Genomic DNA, 20,734 nt, shown 5'->3' with positions numbered 1-20,734 from the left:
TTTCTTTTAAATGTCCGCCTTCCTGTCGGTGCTTAAGCCAGTCACCACTCATACACTGACAGGAAGGGGGGACATTAAATGAGCTGCACGGCATGCCCTTGCATACTGCATCTGGCAATGTTTTGCAGAAAGCTCATGGTAGAAGCTATGTGGTTAGTGGCTCTAACACATGGCTTTCTGCATTGACCCCTAGGAGTCCCCAGGCTACAGGACAAGAATTTCAATAAGCTCTAGCATATATATATATATATATAGTGAGATACAGGGAAACTACAGGTCCCAGAGTGCATTTCAAGATGGGAGGAAGCAGAAACAGGGAAACTACAGGTCCCAGAATGCATTGCAATGTACGAGGCATCAGGACAGGGAAAATCTTCATATTCAGAAGGAGAGGGGCTTGATTGGAAAATGGAATCAGCTGAGGAGAGTGTGGAACACCCGAGCGAGGGGGTGGAGAATGAGGGAATGGAATGGGAGGAGTTAGAACAAGTAGAGGGAGAAGAATTGGAGGAGTAGATGGAGGTAGGGGCAGGAGTTACTGGAGGAGAAGAGTAACTGCTGGAAGTGCCCAAGGGAAAACAACAATTGCCAACAGAGATCTGGTGGGTGGATGTCTGGAGGTAAATGCTGACAGATGAGGGTGGTGGATCTTTGAAGCCCGGCTGGCTAAAGTGAATTGTGTTTGAAAGCCTGGCTAAACAACTGTGTTTTGAAGCCTGGCATTTGCAACAGCTGCATCTGTTTCGTCCCTCTCCACATCCCTAACAAAGCTTGCCCGTTTGTAGCAGTTCACAATGGTTGCCTGTGTAACATGGTTCCAGGCTTCTTTAGCCACTGCTTCCGAATTTCCCCAGTCATCCATGAATTTGCGTTAGCCTTGTATGACACAGAAAGTCACAACATTCTTGAAGCAACGGGGCTGTTTGCTCTTTCCATTGACAAGTGGTTCCAGCTTCTCACTCCCATCCATATTGCAACAAAGGAGGATCGTCAGTCGGTCCTTCGACGTTTTACCTCCTGTGGTTTTGGCTTGTTTGAATGCAAGTGTTCCATCAGGAATCGCTCGCCAGTAGAGACCGTTTTCGTCAGCATTGAAAATGTCACGTGGTGCAAACTCGTTCAAGATGGTAGGAAGAACTGAAACAACCCAATTTTCAGCCCCAAAGTTATCAGCGTCTTGTTTTTCACCATGCTGTTTGTTTAATTTTATGTTCCTCTCCTTCCATCTTTCCAACCATCCAACAATGACTTTGAATTCAGCTAGTGTCACGATAGTGACTGTTTTCCTTGGCTGTGCTCGCCTCGCCCTCTGGTGGCCAGAACCGGTGGCTGCCATACACTGTCTTGCTGTCTCCCTATACATTCCAGACTTTCTTTCCGGTCCGGTCCAAATATTCTACCCTCTAGACTTGGTTTGAAGTTTGGCAGCTAGCCTCACCCTTAGCTGCCTTGAGATTGCTGCAGTGAGCCTCAGCTGCTGATGGGCTTATTAGCCACCTGGAAACTTTTCTGCTTTGCCTTTGCATCGCCTAAGGTCTCTGGGTTTGTTGGTGTGCTCTGTTGCACTTCTGCCTAGTCTAGTTCCTTGTCCAGTTCTAGTCAGTCTGTGTGTAGTTTAGCTTTGGTTTATTGCCTGTTTCCTAGTCTTGTTTCTGGTCTGTATTCCTTGTCTAGTTCTTGGTTGTCTGTGTTTCTTTCTTAGTGGCTGCTTGGCAGCTTTCAGTCCTGCCTCTTACCTGTCTGTTTCTTTCTTAGTAGCTGCTTGGCAGCTTTCTGTCCTTGCTCTTTAGTCTGTCTGTGTATCTTGCCTAGTGGCTGCTTGGCAGCTTTCAGTCCTTGTTCTTGAGCCTGTTTGCTTTCTACCTAGTGTGGTATTGTTTGTCTGAGAGTCCAAGTCTAGTATTCTGCCTAGCCTCCCTTGTGTTTTCTAGACCCTATGTGTATCCTGTTGGTATCCAGTTCCTGCCCTGTCCGGTAAGTCCTGCCGGCCGCCTGCACCCAGGAGCTCAACCCCTGGGGAACGGTGGTCAAGCGCAGGTGAAGTCTAGCTGTTCCTGATCTGCTTGTTCCAGCTTGTTTGCCTCGGCTGCAACTCCAGTCCGGGGTTCGAGGCCTGCTCTGCCTTGTCTCTGGTTTGGGGGTGGTTTTGCCTGCCACTGCCGCTCCTCGGCAGAGGTCCAAGGGCTCACAAATCCAGGTCCTCCTTGAAAGCCTGACCGCTAGTCCAAGACTTTCAGCTAGCTGATTAGCTTTCTTCATAAGCAGTGGACCACTGACAGGAAATCTTCTGCTCCTGACTTGAGAAAACCACCGACGAGCATCTTCTACCTCCTCAGCTTTTCCCGCCCATTTTCGTTTCCGGTGTGGATTTGTATTGTTTTGCCAGTCTTCCAGAAGCTGGTCTTTCTGCTTCAAGATACGTGAAATTTGACTGGGATTTACACCATATTCTTTAGCAATTCGTTCAGCCAGTGTCTTACAGTTGCATGACGACGACGACTCCATTGTACACTCTAACAACATTCTTTCACTTATTCTGCCTGTGGCAGTTAAAGGGGCAGTAAATTTTAAATCTCGTTGGTTGTCACGTGCCAATCGGCTTCCATATTCCGTGCACGCGCTTATGCGGAGTCTTTCCTGCAGAGGAACAGTCTTAAACCATGCATATAAGCAAATCTTGCACTTATCAAGTGGTGCGCTAAACCGAAGTTTGTCCCCATAGAAATTGATGGCGCCAAAAACAGGACAGTAGTACGGCATGCAGTTAAACAGAGCATGCGCTTATCTGACGTGCACTTAAACGGAGTACATATATATATATATATAGTGGTAAAGATATCAAAAATGTTAAGTATGTTTTAAAGTAGTCTAAAAGCTGCACTTTTTACTAGGTGTATGTGGGCATATTGCAGTTAGTTTACAGGATGATCATCAGCACAAGCATATTTAAATCAATGGTAAATAGGATGTGAGCTATTCCACCCTGATGCAAAAACACTTTGAAGTAAACTACAATGCTAGCACAACACAAGAAAACAAATACCAGGTCTGAATGGCATAGAAAGATTTGTTTCCCTTTTGCACAGGACAAAGAGGAGTGTGGTAGCCGTGTTAGTCCACTCTTAAGGTTATCAATAGAAATCAAACAAAATAAAACATGGAAAAGAAAATGATACCTTTTTTATTGGACATAACTTAATACATTTCCTGATTAGCTTTCGAAGGTTGCCCTTCTTCGTCAGATCGGAAAACCATACAAGAACGTAAGACCTTTGAAGTCAGAATGATTGAATATTTTAACACCCAACAGAAAGGACTTAACAAGGATCTGGGGTTCCTAGCCCATTATAAACCATAAAGCTGTATTTCTCTGTTGATCACCCCACCCCTCACCTATCCACACCCATCCTGTTAGAATATCAATGATATGCTTTGATGTCCCCATGCATACCTCCTACCCACCCCCATCCTCCCACCCTGTCAGACTGGCACAGCACAAAAAAAGCTAATCCCTCCTATGACTGACCCCCGACCCCCCTAAAAGTATCTGCAGAATGCACTGTGCAGGGCATGGTCAGAGGCAGGAACGAATGGGCATTACTTCTGTCTCTCCTATTAAAGTATAGTGGGTGGGCTGCAGGAGGGGTCGAGGTGGGAGGGTGTCACTAGGCACCAGGGAATTTTTTTTTTTTTACTTGAGGAAAGGGGAGGGAGGGAGCTACTAAACTACAAGAGAAATGTTTTAAGAGAGTGGGTGGGGGGGGGGCTCTAGACAGAATTGGAGGTTGGGTTCAGGGAGAGAGGGAGGTGTTTATGAACATAACTAGCATTGCCATACAAGGCCAGATCGTGACAAACAGGGCATGATATCAGTTTGTTCAGTGATATGTTAATAAAGAAACTTTTTTAATTAAGTGTGCTGGATTCGCTGTTTGTCACATCAGAGTAAAGGTTTATTAGATCCAGTTCTTTTTTTAATGGCATAAGTATGCTTATAATATAGAAATCAAGTTGAGGCTCGTCGGATTCCGGGATACTTGTTCCACTTTCTTTTGCACTGCGTGGTACATGTGCACGTGCTGTGGGCCGCAGCTCTTATTTGCATAATCATCACTGAATCGGATTGTCACTGACACACAGCAGCCAGGGATTTGGAGCCATGTTAGGGGGGCCGGAGTCGCCGGGCCGCGGTTCCACCGCCAGCTGCGACCCGCACGTGCGGCCCATCTTAGGGCGGCGTCGCCGGACCCGCTCCCTGCCCACCTCCCCGGAAAGGCGCCGCGCCGCCCGGTGCCTCCCCCGCTGCTCGCAGGTGCGCTTCGCCGACTCCCTGGGGCTGGAACTGGCCGAGGTGAAGCTGTTCAGCGCCGCCGATGACCCGTCCGTCCCGCTGCACGTCCTCACCCGGCTGGCCATCAACTCGGCCCTGTGCTGCAGCGGCGACCTACAGCTGCCCTTCCGCTACGTGGAGCCCGACTTCCCGCAACCCGCCGACCGCGCAGACTTCCAGGCCAGGCTGCAGCGGCAGCGCATTAGCCTGGAGCGCGTGCTGAGCTCCCAGGAGCTGGGCGTGGCAGGCACCGTGCGCGTGCTGAACGTGGCCTTCCACAAGACAGTGGCGGTGCGCTACACTGTCAGCGAGTGGCGGAGCCAGCAAGAGGCGCGCGCCGTGTGGCAGAGCGGCGGAGCTGCGAGCGATCTGTTCGCCTTCTGCCTGCCCGTTCCGCCCTTCCTGCTGCAGCCGGGCTCGGCGCTTCGCTTCGCCGTCAGGTACCAGGTCGGGGGCGAGGAGTACTGGGACAACAACGACGGCCAGAACTACAGCTTGCTGTGCAGGAGCCAGGCCCTGAGGATGCCGAGGGACAGCGAGCAAAGCTGGATCCACTTCGTCTGAACATTGGTTCGACAGACTGCTGGACATTCAAAAAATAAAAAACCTACGCTGCAACGGGCTTTAAAAAAGGCAGCATGAATAAGACCCATACTACTTGCAAGAACATAAAACATCTGCACCGTAATGGACCACAAATAAAACGACAACAACCAAGTAGCGGCTACAGTATTGGAAAATATATACGAATAAAATCCAAGCTACCGGCAACACTACAAAACAAACAAACACACAAAAACAACGATTAAAACTTTGCAAGGTGACCCCCCACACACACAGTTCACAGCAACAGTGTACCAAAAAAAAAAAAAAGAGACTGCAACACTGTAAAAGGATTAAAACCTAAACTACCCGCAACTGTGTAAGAAAATATAAAACTGCACCATGAGTAAGACTCAAGCTATGAAAAGCAGTATAAAACCATGGATTGGCCACTGTTGGAAACAGGATACTGGGCTTGATGAGCCATCGGTCTGGCCCAGTGTTTATGTTCTTATGTAATGAAACCAAAAGTATTGGCAATAGTGGAAGAAAATACAGAAAACTACACAAGGATTAAGACCCAAAGTACCAAGAATATTGTAAACAATAACTTGTAGGATGAATAAAACCCAAGTACCAGCAACAGTGTAAAACAAAATTGTACTACCAATAAGACCCAAACTACTAGAAACAGTGTAAACAAATCTTCAGGATGAATCACACTGAAGCTACTGGCAACAGTAGAAAAAAATGTTGCATAAAAGACTGGACAGTTTCATTTTTATGACCCATTTGAGCCTTCTTCTGTTTAACACGCTTTGGTTTTTTGTTACTTCTCTTGTGGGATTTTTGTGTTCAGCCACCACAAGGGAATCTTTCCAGCACAGTCTAATATCAGAGATTCATCTGTTTCAGTGGCTGGCTTTATATAATGTTGCTAATAATTAAAACAGTTTTTTTAAAAAGACTTCAATTATTAGACTATGGGATAGCAGATAATCCCCCTTTAAAAGGGACTGTTAAATTCCATAGGGGGAGAATTTGCAACTGTAGGAATAGGTTTTCTGAAAATTGTCCACCCTTTTCTGTGCTAAAATTCCATGCAGGTTTCACTAGATGTTGCTTTTAGTCACATTAGGTGGAGGTGTTCTGCAGAAAAAAAGTTGGAACAAATGTTTGTAATTACGTTGTCCCCATTGCATATACTATCTGTTTGCATCAGTCTTTGGACTGATGTCTTTGGACATCAGGGGGAAAAGGATCCATGGATTTTGCAGCAAAGCTGCCACTTCAAAAGTTAACTCCTAAATATGATGATTAGAATAGCAAGGAGTTGGGTGAACATTTCTCTTTTGGCACAGATAACTTGCATATGTTTATGAGTCTAAAGTTATTAGGTGGCGACAGACATGATGAGGTAAGTATTCAGCCATACTACACAGCACTACTAGACATATGCAGCGCTGTACACTGGACATGAGACAATCCCTGCTCGACAGAGCTTACAATCTAATTAGGACAAACAGGACAAATAAGGGATAAGGACAAAGAGTAGCAAGATTCCGTGCAGAATCTCAAACAGTAGCAACGATTCTGGAATCCTACAGACTACTACTACTTATCATTTCTACAGCGCTACTAGACATAAGCAGCGCTGTACACAGGACATGAAGAGACAATCCCTGCTCGACAGAGCTTACAATCTAATTAGGACAAATAAGGGAATTACTAAGGTGGCAATGAGAAAACATGGGTACTAAATGAGTAAGGGTTAGGAGTTAAAGCCATCCACCGAACAAATAAACTTACACATATATATTCGTGCATAATTTCAACCAGGCTATGCATTTGATCGTCAGTGCTAAAAATGGTAGCCTATTTTATATATGTAACTCCTCCTTGCACACATCAGTCCCTGGAGGTTTTTTTTTTTTTTTTTTACTATGAATACACTAAGGGGTCCTTTTACCAAGCTGCAGTGAAAAGGGCCCTGTGCTAGTGGTGGGGGGCATTTTCTGTGGCCCTTTTTACTGCAGCGGGTAAAACAAAAGGCTGAAAATAGCAATGGCCATGAGGTAAGATTGCTCTTACCACATGGCCATGCAAGGGGGAGCACTTACCGCCACCCATGCTAACCCGGTGGTATCCAGGTACTGCGGTGCTGCCCTCTGAGCAAGTGCAGAAGCCTTAGCCACCCTTTTACCACTCGGCACTTCTCTATTCCTTTTGGAACTATAACTGGGCTACAACAAACAGCAGAGGAGATCCAGAGAAGGAGAAGACAATCATAGATTGGTCAGATGCAATTTTATTATGCATCAACCCGATTTGGCCAAGTTTCGACACAATGCCTTCATCATGGGTCAGCAAACTCTTCAATATAAGAAATAGCAAATGGCTAGTATAAGCACACTCCTCAGCTGGTGTTAAATCCAAACTTCCCCAAACAAGCATGATCTGTTTAGTTCTCATATCCTCCTGATGAAGGCATTGTGTTGGAACCTGGCTGAGTCGGGTTGTTGGATAATAAAATTGCATGCGGCAAATCTATGTTTGACTTTTTCTTCTCTGGACCACCTCTGCTGTTTGTTGTTTCCTGTGCTAATACTGCAGAGTGTTTTCTCCTGTTTTTTTTTTTTTTTGTACTATAGCTGGGCTAGCCAAAATCCTTGATCTCCTCCAGAGCTTGGTGCAGTGGCAGTGGTATCAGATCCAAGGACCCTTCCCCTCACTCTGCGGTATGAAGGCTGAGGAAGCAGGAGTGAAAGGCAATTTCAATGGCTGGAGTTTTATACTAAAGTTTTCCTCCAGGAGGGTGTCCTCTTAGCATTACCTAACTGGCCAAGAGAACACGCCTTTTGTTCTGGAAGTTGCAGGGGTATTCACATGTCAAAGTCCAGTAATTTAGTAGGAGCCATTAGAGATCTCTGCAATTCTCACAATGCAGAACCCACATGCAGATAACCATATAAAGTGACTCCTGCCATTTCTACATTCACAGTTGAACACACACGTCACTGAATAGCTCTATAGACTATGCAGATAGTGCCAAAGTGAAGTGTGGGCGGAGCTAAGAGAAGTCCAAGAACTTATGTGGATAGTAGCAAGGTGAATTCTGGGCGGAGCTAGGCCAGTCTCAGAACTTATGTGGATAGTAATAAGCCTCAGTCTACTATCTGGATAACTTAGGACAAAGAAAGCTGTCCTGACTTATCTGGACAGCAAACTGAATATTGTCACTGTCTGGATAAGTTCCAGAACTCTCTGCCTTATGTGGATACTCAGTATCAGCCACTATCCAAATAATTTTGCTAAATATCTAGATATTTTTAACACCTGCAGCCAGTGTTTAAGAAATCCACTGAATCTTGAGCCGATATTTTATATGGATAATGCCTGAAAATCTGTGCTATCTATATATAACTTATGGCTCCGGCCAAATCCCACCCACTTTGGATGGAGAACTTTTGGCCAAATTAAGTACTGGTAATCTTTTTTTTTTTTTTTAAGGTGATTCTGAGTATCTGCCTCAGTGCTTTTATAACCCCTGTTTCCCTGCAGGAAAGTAGACATTAACTTCTATTAAATGCCCCATACATCAGGAACCCCCCTCCCCCCAATATTAAGAGGCTTTAATTTCATTATATACAAAGTTGTTGAAGTTTAATATTTCTCCCCTTGCGAATGACTGGTGAGGATGTAATATTTGACAGACTTGAAAGAATGTTGTCTTTTTTTGTGTGCACTGGGTTATTTTATTTATTTTGACATATTTCATGGGCTACAGTTTCAGTGAAAGAACACAGTAGTTTACAGTTATGTGCAAGTAAAATATAATTAGAAATCCAGAACTCTGTTCCAACAATACATGACTCCATGACAGGGCTCTACATTTATCCCACTCTCCATCAGAAACCTCAACAAAAGCTTGTCTACCACCATCAAAAACTTGACAGAGTGGAGTGGAAGAGCAGCTTCATGGTTAGTTGAGTGGCCTAAGAAGCAGGGGAACAGGTTCAATTCCCACTGCAGCTCCTTGTGACTCTGGGCAAGTCACTTAACCCTTTAAAGCCTCAGGTACAAATAAGTACCTGTATGTACTATGTAAACTGCTTTGAATGTAGTTGCAAAAAAACACAAAGACAGTATATCAAGTCCCATTTCCCTTTTTGAGATTCTACATGGAATGTTGCTAGTGGAGGAGTAGCCTAGTGGTTAGTGCAGCAGGGGATCCTGGGGTTCAATTCCCACTGCAGCTCCTTGTGACTCTGGGCAAATCACTTAAACCTCCTTTGCCTCAGATACAAAATAAGTATCTGTGTATAATATGTTAAAACACTTTGGCTGTAATCACAGAAAGGCAGTATATCAAACCCCTTTCCCAATACTTTACTGCTTTCTGAATATCAGCCACTGCCCGGGTAACTTAGACATAGTCTGGAGTTGAATATCCAGGTTCAAAGCCCTCAGACACATCAACAGTAGTCTGGTGGAGGATCGAGGCTCCTGCAGCAATGACAGCAGTGCTCAAAGATAGCATCTCTATACTGGTTTATTATATACAAGCTGAAACATAAGTAGAACTCATAGTACTGCAGATATGAAGGAAAAGATAGGCATGTGCCTAACTTCAGGAGAGAGGGAACGTTTACCAATTTGCTATCTAGGTGCTTACAGAAAATTACATCAGAGAGAGCAGAATGCATTGCAGAGAAGACTCTGGGACCAGCAGCAGGGCTGCGCATGTGCATCTTTGCTGCCGCCAGCCTCATGTAGAAGGCCAGTGAAGGTACAGTCAGGGGAAGCAGCAGCGGCAACCTGGAGAGATGCTGGACCAGGGGGAATGGAAAGAGAGATGGCGGAAGAAGGAGGAGTGAGAGATGCCGCTCCATGAAAGTGTCACCTGATGCCACCGCCTCAGCTGGTCTAATTATAGGGCCACCCCTGTATGTAGACAAAAATTAACCTGAAACAAGAAGCCACTTCAGGCAGTGCAATACCCGAAAAAATATGCATTTCCTCCTATACTGTGCAAAATATAAAAGATAGCAGATGCCATTTCACAAATCTGACCTGTTCCAATCACTAAATGGAAAATAAATTTTACATTTTCTACCTTTGTTGTTTGGTGATGTTACTCTTTTAATCATATTGGTCACAGTTTTTAGTTGTTCTATCCTGTTGATTTAGTATATCTTTTCTCTCCCTCAGTCTTCTACATTTTCTCCCCATCATTTATGTTCACTGTTGTTCTTTTACTCTCAGCTTTCATCCGTTCTCTCTTTCCTTCCCCTCCATCCATGTCAGTCAGCTCTTCTCTCTTCCCTATCCAGCAAGTCTTCTCTTTTATTGCCCCCCTTCCCTGCATCTCCCCTGATCTCCCTTTGCAGGTGCCTCTGAAGTCCAGCTTCTCCTCTTCTAGAAAAGGTACAGAGAAGGCCGATGAAAATGATAAAGGGGATTGGACAACTTCCCTGTGAGGAAATGCTAAAGTGGCTAGGGCTCTTCAGCTTGGAGAAAAGACAGCTGAAGGGAGATATGATACAGGTATATAAAATAATGAGTGGAGTGGAATGGGTAGATGTGAATCACTTATTTACTCTTTAAAAAAATACTTGGACTAGGGGGTACGCAATGAAGCTACAAAGTAGTACATTTAAAATGAATTGGAGAAAATATTTCTTCACTCAATGTATAATTAAACTCTGGAGTTCGTTGCCAGAGAATGTAGTAAAAGCAGTTATCTTAGTGGGGTTTAAAAAAAGGTTTGGCTAGCTTCCTAAAAGAAAAGTCCATAAGCCATTATTAAAAAAAGACTTGGTGAAAATCCACTGTTTATTTCTAAGATAAGCAGCATAAAATGTATTGTACTGTTTTGGGTACTTGTGGCCTGGATTGGCCACTGTTGGAAACAGGATGCTGGGCTTGATGGAACTTCAGTCTGTCCCAGTATGGCAATACTTATGTTCTTATGACTTGGTTGTGCTGTTTCTCTGTACTGATCTTTGCACATGGCTTGTATTCAGGGCCGGTCTTAGGCAGAGGCAACCAAGGCGACTGCATAGGGCCCCGTGCCTAAGGGGGCCCCGCGCAGCACGCCTCAACTCTGCCTTGCTCGTGCCTCCGCTCCGACCTCTGCCACTGCTCACCTTAGTCACCTGAGATGATCCCCATTCCCGCGGCTCGGCCACTCCGCTGCTGCCACCACCGGCGTAGCGCCCACCCCCGGCTTGGGCCCGCTGAGCCCACCATCAGCTCCCGAGTCCCTGGACCCCGGCGACTAACTGAGCGATGCCAGCGAGCCAGCCCAGGCAGCGATGGCCCCACCCCCAACGGCGACGACAGACAGTTGCAGCGCAACGGCTCACCTCCAGGCTCCAGCTTCCCGCTCAATATCCCGCCTTCTGATGTATTTCCTGTTTCCGGACGCGAGGGCGGGAGTCACTGAGCGGGAAAAGCTGGAGCCTGGTCGGAGGTGGTGAGGACGCGAGGTGAGCCATCATTGCTGACACCAACAGTTGTGCACTTATGCCAAATCGAAATTGGATTCCATGCAGGCAGGAGATCAGGAGAAGTGTCTCTGTCATCTAACGATGCTTGCGAATGGTGCAAGGCATAGGCACCTCCCCAGCCCAATCGTGGACTTCCCTTGGCTGCTCTTTAAAAGAGATGGTGCCTAAGTGCCAAAATGCTGCAGTGACCGGCGGTGTCTGCCTCCTCCCCCCTCCCGCGCGAGTCTTGCACCTCCACACACCCTCTCCCGCTCTCACTCACCCATCCATTCGCCTGGCCTGGTCACTCCGTCTCCGGTCGGCCTGAGGCGTTGTCCCTCTGATACCGGCGATGCACATAGCCAGCCTGATTCTGCTGCCTGCGTTGGAGCCTCTCTTTCTCAGACGCGTCCCGCCTCCTCAAATTCAACTTCCTGTCATACGCAGAGGCGGGACGCGTCTGAGAAAGAGAGGCTCCGACGCAGGCAGAATCAGGCTGGCTATGTGCATCGCCGCATCGGAGGAGAACGCCTCAGCCTCAGGCTTTAATAACAAGGGGCAGATGGGGGGGGGAGCGAAAGCCACGGATGGCAGGGGAGAGAAGAGTCGCTGCAAGCTCAGAGCTGGAGGACAGTAGAAGCGAGATCGAGGGACTTGCTGTGCTGCCATGGAGAAAGGTGGAAAGGGAGATTAACTGGGCATGTGGGCAAGGAGGAAAGTGGAAATGGGAGATCAGAGTGAGATTCTGGATACAGAGGAAGGTGGGAGGAAAGATTGGGAAAAAGGAAGAAGGAAATGGAGATTGTGGGACATGCTGGGCATGGAGGAATGTGAGAAAGGAAATGGGGCGTTCATGCTGGGCATGGAGGAGGGTAGAAAAAGGGTGATTAGGGTGACATGCTGGGCACAGAGGAGTGAAGGTGGGAGGAAAGATCAGGGGGTGGTGCTGGAGAGGAGGGAAGGTGGAAAGAGAAATCAGGGAGATGCTGGCATTGCTGGTTAGGAAGGAAGGTGGAAGAGAAAACCAGGAAAAGATGCTGGGCAAGAAGGAAGGGAAGAAAGGAGAGATGCTTGGCATCAATGGAAAGGAAAGAGGAGAGAGGGGAGATGTTAGAAATGGGTGGGGAAAGAGATGTAGAGCTAGATAGAAGCAGTAAAAAGAGGGAGGTGGAAGACTGGAGGATGAGAAAGAGGGATAAAGTTTGAGAGGCAAAAAATGTATTGGGGGAAGGTGAGCATGAAAAAAAAAAAATCAATGTCTCAGTGGAAGAAATTGAGAAAATATAACATGGCAAATGAACAGGAGGCCCTGGACAGTGATCTAAGGGATACAGAGAGAGAATGAGACTACTATGGTTAGAAAACTAGCATTACCAGGCATAAAGGTAGAAAAATAATTTTATTTTCCATTTATTGATTGAAATTTGTCAGATTTGGGAATTAAAATCTGCTATCTGTATATTTTGCACTGTACATAAGGAAGGTTGTTGGACATGGGTGGATGGAGGGGAGAGGAGGGTTGCTGGACATGGATGGAGGGGAGGGAAGAGTGAGGAAGGAGATGAGATGAGGGAAAAGGAAGAGAGAAAAACTGCACATGGAGGAAGAAAATAGGTAGAAGTCGGATCCACTGGACAGTCAAGTCTGCGCAGGACCCAGCTTTTACTTACGGATGAAGAAATGAAGAAGAAAGGCGGAAAGTGAAGAAATAAATGGAAAGGAAGCCCTGGAAACGGAGTTAAGAGGACAGATAGCAGCAGAATTGGATACTGGGCCTGCATGATCAGAAAAACAAAGTCACCAGACAACAAAGGTAGAAAAGATCATTGTATTTTCATTATAGTGTTTGGAATATGTCCACTTTGAGAATCAGGTGCTCAACATTAAAAGTTTATATTTATTTACTTATTTATGGCATTTTATCCCACATTAAACATGAATTAGGGTGTTTTGTGGCTTTACACGTATCATGATATTATGATCCCTTGTTTCATATTGTTGACGGTCTGCATTTTCCATATGGGTGGTATATTGGTGTATTAGGTTCTACCCAGTGTAATATTTATGGTACAGTAAGGTTCTGAGTGTGTTTTTGCACAAAGTTGATATCAAGAAATTTATTAAGTTATGTCCAATAAAAAAGGTATTATCTTATTTTCTTTTCCATGTTTTATTTTGTTTGATTTCTATTGATAACCTTAAGAGTGGACTAACACGGCTACCACACTCCTCTACTTAAGAGTAATAGGGGAATTTGAAAGTACTGGATCTTTTCTTAATATTTTTCCTTTATTCTCCTTTGTTATGAGAATTGGAACTACTAATTGTAGTGGACTTGAACTGAATAATTTCTGGGGAGAGGAGGTTTCATGATAGCATTGTGCTTATTATTTCAATCAGTTTTTTTTGTACAAGTTTAGCTTCATTTGTCTTTATTTGAAATTTCATAAATAAAAAAATGTTATAAAAATGGAATAATCTTATCAATGGGGCGGAGCTAGGGTGGGGGAGGGGCTAGGGTGGGGCGGGGCTAGGATGGGGCCCCACCAAATTGATCTGCATAGGGCCCCGCACTTGCTAAGACCGACCCTGCTTGTATTGTTATCTGTGTAACATTCATCAATAAACAGATTTAAACAAAAATATAGCAGAAGTGAATTCCCAAACCTTACATGTTCCAGTCACTAAATAGAAAATACATTAATTTTTTTCTACTTTTGTTGTTGTCTGGTGACTTTATTCCTTTAATCATATTGGTCCCAGTCTCCAGTTCTTCTATTATCTTTTCAGCAGGGCCTCCTGTTGATTTGGTATATCTTGGTGTGGCTTGGATCAGTGGGCTGCACAGGATCCAAGTTTTACCAGAACCCATATATCTTTTATCTCCCTCTGCCTTCCGACACTTCCTCTCCACACTTCATCTTCACCACTGACCTTTCAAGCTCAGCTTTCTTCTGGGTGGGGTTAGTCTCTGCAGTGCCCAAGATATAAAAAAAAAAAAAAAAAAAGTTTTATATTTAAATGTTGGTGTACTTCAGAGTGGGGGGAGGGGAGATGCCAGACTATAGGGGGTAGGGGGTAGGACAGGGCTGATACTAGGCTACAGGGAGGGGTGGGGTAGGGTAGGGCTGATGATGGTAGGAAAGGAAAGGGCTTTAAATGTTGGTGTACTTCAGAGTGGGGGGAGGGGAGATGCCAGACTATAGGGGGTAGGGGGTAGGGGGTAGGACAGGGCTGATACTAGGCTACAGGGAGGGGTGGGGTAGGGTAGGGATGATGATGGTAGGAAAGGAAAGGGCTGATGCTGGGCTATTAGGATGGATTGTGGGGAGGGGTAGGGATGAAAGGGCTGATGCCGGGCTATGGGGATGGATGTATGGGGGATAGGGAAGGGCTGATGCTGAGCTATGGGGAGGGAAAGGAAGGGGTAATGCCTGGCAAAGGGGATGGATAGTGCCCACCCATATTAGCTTTGGGCCCACCCAAAATGTCAGGTCTGGCTACGCCACTGTGTGTGAATTTACCATGTGGTATCTGCAGATTGTACACAGCATCTTTTGGGGTGTTTCCCACTGTTTTATAATTACAGCTCATGTGTTAATGTCCCAGTCGACTCTGGTACCTGCTGAGAATTAATGTGAGATTTTACCAAGTGGTGTCTGCAGATTCTGCACTGCATCTTTTGAGGGTAATATCACATTTTTTTAAATGGCTGTTCATCTATTAATATTCATTAATGTGTGGTACCTGCTAGACTTAATGTGGGATTTTACTACTACTACTACTTAACATTTCTAGAGTGCTACTAGGGTTACGCAGCGCTGTACAAATTAATGAATAAGGACGGTCCCTGCTCAGAAGAGCTTACAATCTAAAGGATGAAATGTCAAGTTGGGGTAGATGAGATTTCCTGAGAAGAGATGTAGTGATTAGGTGCCAAAGGCGACATTGAAGAGGTGGGCTTTGAGCAATGATTTGAAGATGGGTATGGAGGGGGCCCGGCGTATGGGCTCAGGGAGTTTGTTCCAAGCATGGGGAGAGGCGAGACAGAAAGGGTGAAGCCTAGAGTTGGCGGTGGTGGAGAAGGGTACTGAAAGGAGGGATTTGTCTTGAGAGTGGAGGTTACGGGTAGTGACGTAAGGGGAGATGAGGATAGAGAGGTAAGGAGGGGCTGCAGATCGAGTGCATTTGTAGGTGAGTAGGAGAAGCTTGAACTGTATTTGGTATCTGATCGGAAGCCAGTGAAGTAACTTGAAGAGAGGGGTGATATGAGTACATCGGTTAAGGCGGAAGATAAGACGTGCGGCAGAGTTCTGAATGGACTGAAGGGGGGATAGATGGCTAAGTGGGAGGCCGGTGAGGAGTAGGTTGCAGTAGTCAAGGCGAGAGGTAATGAGAGAATGGATGAGAGTTCGGGTGGTGTGCTCGGAGAGGAAGGGGCGAATTTTGCTAATGTTATAGAGGAAGAAGCGACAGGTCTTGGCTATCTGCTGGATATGCGCAGAGAAGGAGAGGGAGGAGTCGAAGATGACACTGAGGTTGCGGGCAGATAAGACGGGGACGATGAGGGTGTTATCAACTGAGATAGAGAGTGAAGGGAGAGGAGAAGTGGGTTTGGGTGGGGAAAACAATAAGTTCAGTCTTGGCCATGTTCAGTTTCAGGTAGCGGTTGGACATCCAGGCAGCAATGTCGGATAAGCAGGCCGATACCTTGGCCTGGGTTACCGCAGTGATTTCTGGTGTGGAAAGATAAAGCTGGGTGTCGTCAGCATAAAGATGATAGTGGAAACCATGAGAAGAGATCAGGGAGCCTAAGGAAGAGGTGTAGATTGAAAAAAGAAGGGGCCCAAGGACAGATCCCTGAGGAACTCCAACAAAGAGCGGGATAGCGGAGGAGGACGAACCATGAGAGTGTACTCTGAAGGTACGATGGGAGAGATAAGAGAAGAACCAGGAGAGGACAGAGCCCTGGAACCCAAAGGAGGACAGTGTGTCAAGAAGTAGGTTGTGATTGACAGTGTCAAAAGCGGCGGATAGGTCGAGGAGGATGAGGATGGAGTAGTGACCTTTGGATTTGGCGAGGAACAGGTCATTGCAGACCTTAGATAGTGCCGTTTCTGTTGAGTGTAGGGGGCGAAAGCCGGATTGAAGCGGATCGAGGATGGCATGAGTGGAGAGAAAATCAATGCAGCGGCTGTGGATGGCGCGTTCAAGTATCTTGGAGAGGAAGGGTAGGAGGGAAATGGGGCGGTAGTTGGAGGGACAGGTAGGGTCAAGTGATGGTTTTTTGAGGAGTGGTGTGACCACAGCATGCTTGAAGGTGTCCTGGACAGTTTCAGTGGAGAGAGAGAGGTTGAGGATATGACAGATGGTGGGGGTGATAGTAGGAGTGATGGTGATAAGTAGGTTGGTGGGGATGGGGTCTGAGGAACAGGTGGTGGATTTCGAGATGGAGAGGAGATGGGCAGTTTCCTCTTCAGTGATAGCAGGAAAAGAGGAGAAGGAGGCCTGGGTAGGTTGGTTGAGAGAGTGGGTTATAGGATGAAGAGGAGGAGAAGGTTTGGTGGTGAATTCGAGGTTGATCTTCTGGACCTTGTCACGGAAATAGTCAGCCAGAGATTGAGGAGAGAGTGAGGGGAGGGTGGGAGCGGAGGGCACTTTGAGGAGGGCACCCTCAACTCCGAGGGTGGCAAAGAGACGACGTGGGTTAGAGTTGAGGGAATTAGTCAGTTGGGTGTAATAGTCCTGTTTAGTGAGGAATAGGGAGGATTGGAAGGAGGATAGCATGAATTTGAAGTGAATGAAGTCAGTATGGGCGCGAGATTTCCTCCAGAGGCGTTCAGCCGAACGGGCGCAGGAGCGAAGTTAACGGGTGCAAGGGGTCAGCCAGGGCTGGGGATTGGTACGCCTTGTGGGATGGGAGATGGACGGTGCAAGGGTGTCTAGAGCAGAGGAGAGAGTGGCATTGTAAGTGGAGACAGCTATGTCAACAGATTTGGAGGACATGATGGAAGGGAGGAGATCAGAGATACTAGAGGATAAGGTGGGGGGGTCAACAGCCTGGAGATTTCTGGATGTAGTAGTTAGTGTTGGGCGAGATTGAGGGGGAGGGTGCTGAAGTGTGAATGTGATTAGGTGATGGTCAGAGATAGGAAGAGCTGAAACGTAGAAATTGGAGGGTGAGCAAGTAGAAGAGAGGACGAGATCAAGACAGTGGCCAGATTTGTGAGTAGGGGTGGTGGGGCTCAGTTGGAGGTTGAAGGAGGAGGTAAGAGTGAGGAACTGAGAAACATATGAGTTGGATGGGTTATCAGTGTGAATGTTGAAGTCACCAAGAATGACGGGTGGGGATGAGGGCTCAAGAAAAACAGAGAGCCAGGCATCGAAGTCGGTAAGGAAGGAAGGGAGGGATTTATCAGGGGGGCGGTAGATGACTGCAACTCTGAGTGGCAGTGGGTGGAATAGACGGATGGAGTGAACTTCAAAGGATGAGAAGCAGTGAGACTGAGGTAGGTGGAGAGGTTGAAAACTGCAGGAAGGCAAAGTAGTAGCCCGACACCGCCACCGCGGCCAGTTGGGCGGGGCGAATGGGAGAAAATATAACCTCCGTGGCATAGGGCTGCGATTGAGGCAGAGTCGTCAGGGGTGAGCCAGGTTTCAGTTAGGGCGAGCAGTTGAAGGGAATGGGAAATGAAGAGATCGTGGGTGAAGGGAAGTTTGTTGCAGATCGAGTGGGCGTTCCACAGGGTGCACGAGAAGGGGAGGGAGGAGGGGGGAGGAGGGGAATAGAGATGAGATTGGAGATATCGCGGGGACGTTTGATTAGATGAGATGAGGACGACGACAGGTGTGGGGGACCTGGGTTGGGATTGATGCCACCCGTGGATAGTAGGAGAAGGAGCAAGAGAGTGCGGAGAAGGGTGGGTGAGGAAGGGCGCCGAAGGCGCCAAAGACGGGATGCACTTAGGAGGAAAGGGGAAGGGTTAATGGCAGGAAGGAGGTATTACAGGTTGAGAGCTAGGAAGGAGGAGGACGACAGTAGGGATGGTGAGGTGGTGGTACCGTGTGGTATCCTCAGAGCAGTAGTGCTCAGACAGTGGGACGATATTTCTCACACTGAATATTTCTGTTTGTTCCTCGCAGGTATGAGAGAGTAGGTAGGATTTACGTCGGGGGAAAAGAAATGGGGCAGCAAAAGGCTGAGTCGCTTGGGCCGCAGAAAAAGGAGCGGTTTACAGACAGAATTTCAGCATGCCTGCGTGGGTGTCAGCGCTCCTCAACAGGTATTTCGGGATGGGGCCGGTGGCGCGATTCACCAGTTCCTCCCGCGTTTTTTCAGTGGCGTCTTATGGGCGGCCATTCTGGCCCAGCGGTTTGTTTTACTGCGTTTTTCGTTGGCCATTTCGAGAGGGAGACATTGCCGTGTTCTTGTGTTTTTCCCGTGCTTTTACCAGCCATTTGGTGGAGGGACGTAGCAGCGTGTAGCACCTTTTTTCTCCTACGTTTTTGCCCTGCCATTCATGATGCATCCTATTATAACAAATAGAAGTAAGTGCATACGCGCCTGATTGCCACTAGATGGTAGCAGTGGCTCAATTATGTTTTAGTGTACAAAGTCAAACTTCTGGCCACTAGAGGGTAGCAATGTCCAATTCCTATAGTTTCTACAAGAGTGGCAGTGCTTTATTTAGTAGGAGCACTTTTAAATGTCTGTGGGATGAAAGGGCTTTGCTGCATGTATGCATTTAATATGTTAAATTGGAACATATCTCTTACTCTGTTTATGGTTATACCTTTTGCAACATTGAGCCTGCAAGTAGGTGCGAAAATGTTGGGGTACAAATGCGGTTATAAATAATTGTACTGGGTTTGGGATGTTACCAGTTCTTGTAACTCCAAAAGGTCGCTGTTATACTAAATTTACTCACGTTTGGACAGAATGCATAGAAGCTGCTAGGACAATCTTGTGTGTGATGGTTTCTTAATGGTTCCATTTTAGTTTTGTGTTAAAGATTATGCCGCAGCAGCGTCTGCGAAGGCAGCTGGAAAAAAGGGTGCAGCGGTGTCGGGAAAGAGGAGTCGGGCTGCAGGCCTTGCCTGAGGTCGCGGAGTGTGTTAATGTTCCATTTGACCATGGTACCTGCTGAGAATTAATGTGAAATTTTACCAAGTGGTGTCTGCATGTTCTGCACTGCCTCTTTTGAGGGTAGTATCACATTTTTAAATGGCTGTTCAACTATTAATATTCATTAATGTGTGGTACCTGCTAGACTTAATGTGGGATTTTATCGTGTGGTATTTTCAGATTTTATACAGCAGCTTTTGTGGGGGGCATTTTTCCTGTTTTTTAAAGATGAGGTCGTGTGTTAATGTACCTTTAGAGCATGGTACCTGCTGAGAATTAATGTGGGATTTTACTGCTTTTTTATTGCAGGTCTTGCATTAATGTCGTATCAGTGCATGCTACATACTGAAAGCTAATTTTACTGTCTGGTATCTGCAGATGGTACATGGCAGCTTTTGGGGACAATTACACTATTTATTTATTTATTTATTTATTTATTTTAATTGCAGATCGTGTGTTAATAACGAGGCCCACCCCTTAAAGGGAGGCCGATCACAACCCGGTGAAGGGAGCATTGCTGTGTACAGGCTGGTGGCTGATTAATTTCATCCCTGCAAGCACCTTTTTGCCTCATATTCCTTCCTTGCAGTAGTGCTCAGACAGTGGGACGATATTCCTCACACTGAATATATCTGTTTGTTCCTCGCAGGTATGAGAGAGTAGGTAGGATTTACGTCGGGGGCAACGAAATGGGGCGGCGAAAGGCTGAGTCGCGTGCGCTGCATAGAAAGGAGCAGTTTACGGACAGAATTTCAGCATATCTGTGTGGCTGTCAGCGCTCCTCAACAGGCATTTCGGGATGGGGCCGGTGGCGCGATTCACCAGTTCAGCGGCGTCTTATGGGCGGCCATTCTGCCCCAGCGGTTTGTTTTACCGCGTTTTTCGTTGGCCATTTCGAGAGGGAGACATTGCCGTGCCATGTTCTTGCGTTTTTCTCGCGCTTTTTACCAGCCATTTGGTGGCAGGACGTAGCAGCGTGTAGCACCTATTTTCTCCTACGTTTTGCCCTGCCATTCATGATGCATCCTATTATTACAAATAGAAGTAAGTGCATATGCGCCTGATTGCCACTAGATGGTAGCAGTGGCTCAATTATGTTTTAGTGTACAAAGTCAAACTTCTGGCCACTAGAGGGTAGCAATGTCCAATTCCTATAGTTTCTACATGAGTGGCAGTGCTTTATTTAGTAGGAGCACTTTTAAATGTCTGTGGGATGAAAGGACTTTGCTGCATGTATGCGTTTAA

The 20,734-nt window shown here is 46.5% G+C and overlaps 1 protein-coding gene across 1 annotated transcript; it reads left to right on the top strand.

Moving 5' to 3' along the window:
• The first annotated feature begins 3,495 nt into the window (after nucleotides 1-3,495).
• Nucleotides 3,496-5,838, top strand: PPP1R3D (protein phosphatase 1 regulatory subunit 3D). The gene has a single exon (XM_030214045.1). It carries the CDS (start codon nucleotides 4,160-4,162, stop codon nucleotides 4,892-4,894), a length of 735 nt encoding a protein of 244 aa, XP_030069905.1. The 5' UTR covers nucleotides 3,496-4,159; the 3' UTR covers nucleotides 4,895-5,838.
• The last annotated feature ends 14,896 nt before the right edge of the window (nucleotides 5,839-20,734 follow it).

Source organism: Microcaecilia unicolor, chromosome 9 (assembly GCF_901765095.1).
Source record: "Microcaecilia unicolor chromosome 9, aMicUni1.1, whole genome shotgun sequence".
Classification (NCBI taxonomy): domain Eukaryota; kingdom Metazoa; phylum Chordata; class Amphibia; order Gymnophiona; family Siphonopidae; genus Microcaecilia; species Microcaecilia unicolor.
Note: the sequence above shows the minus strand (reverse complement) of the source record. Positions and strands in the feature narration are given on the sequence as shown.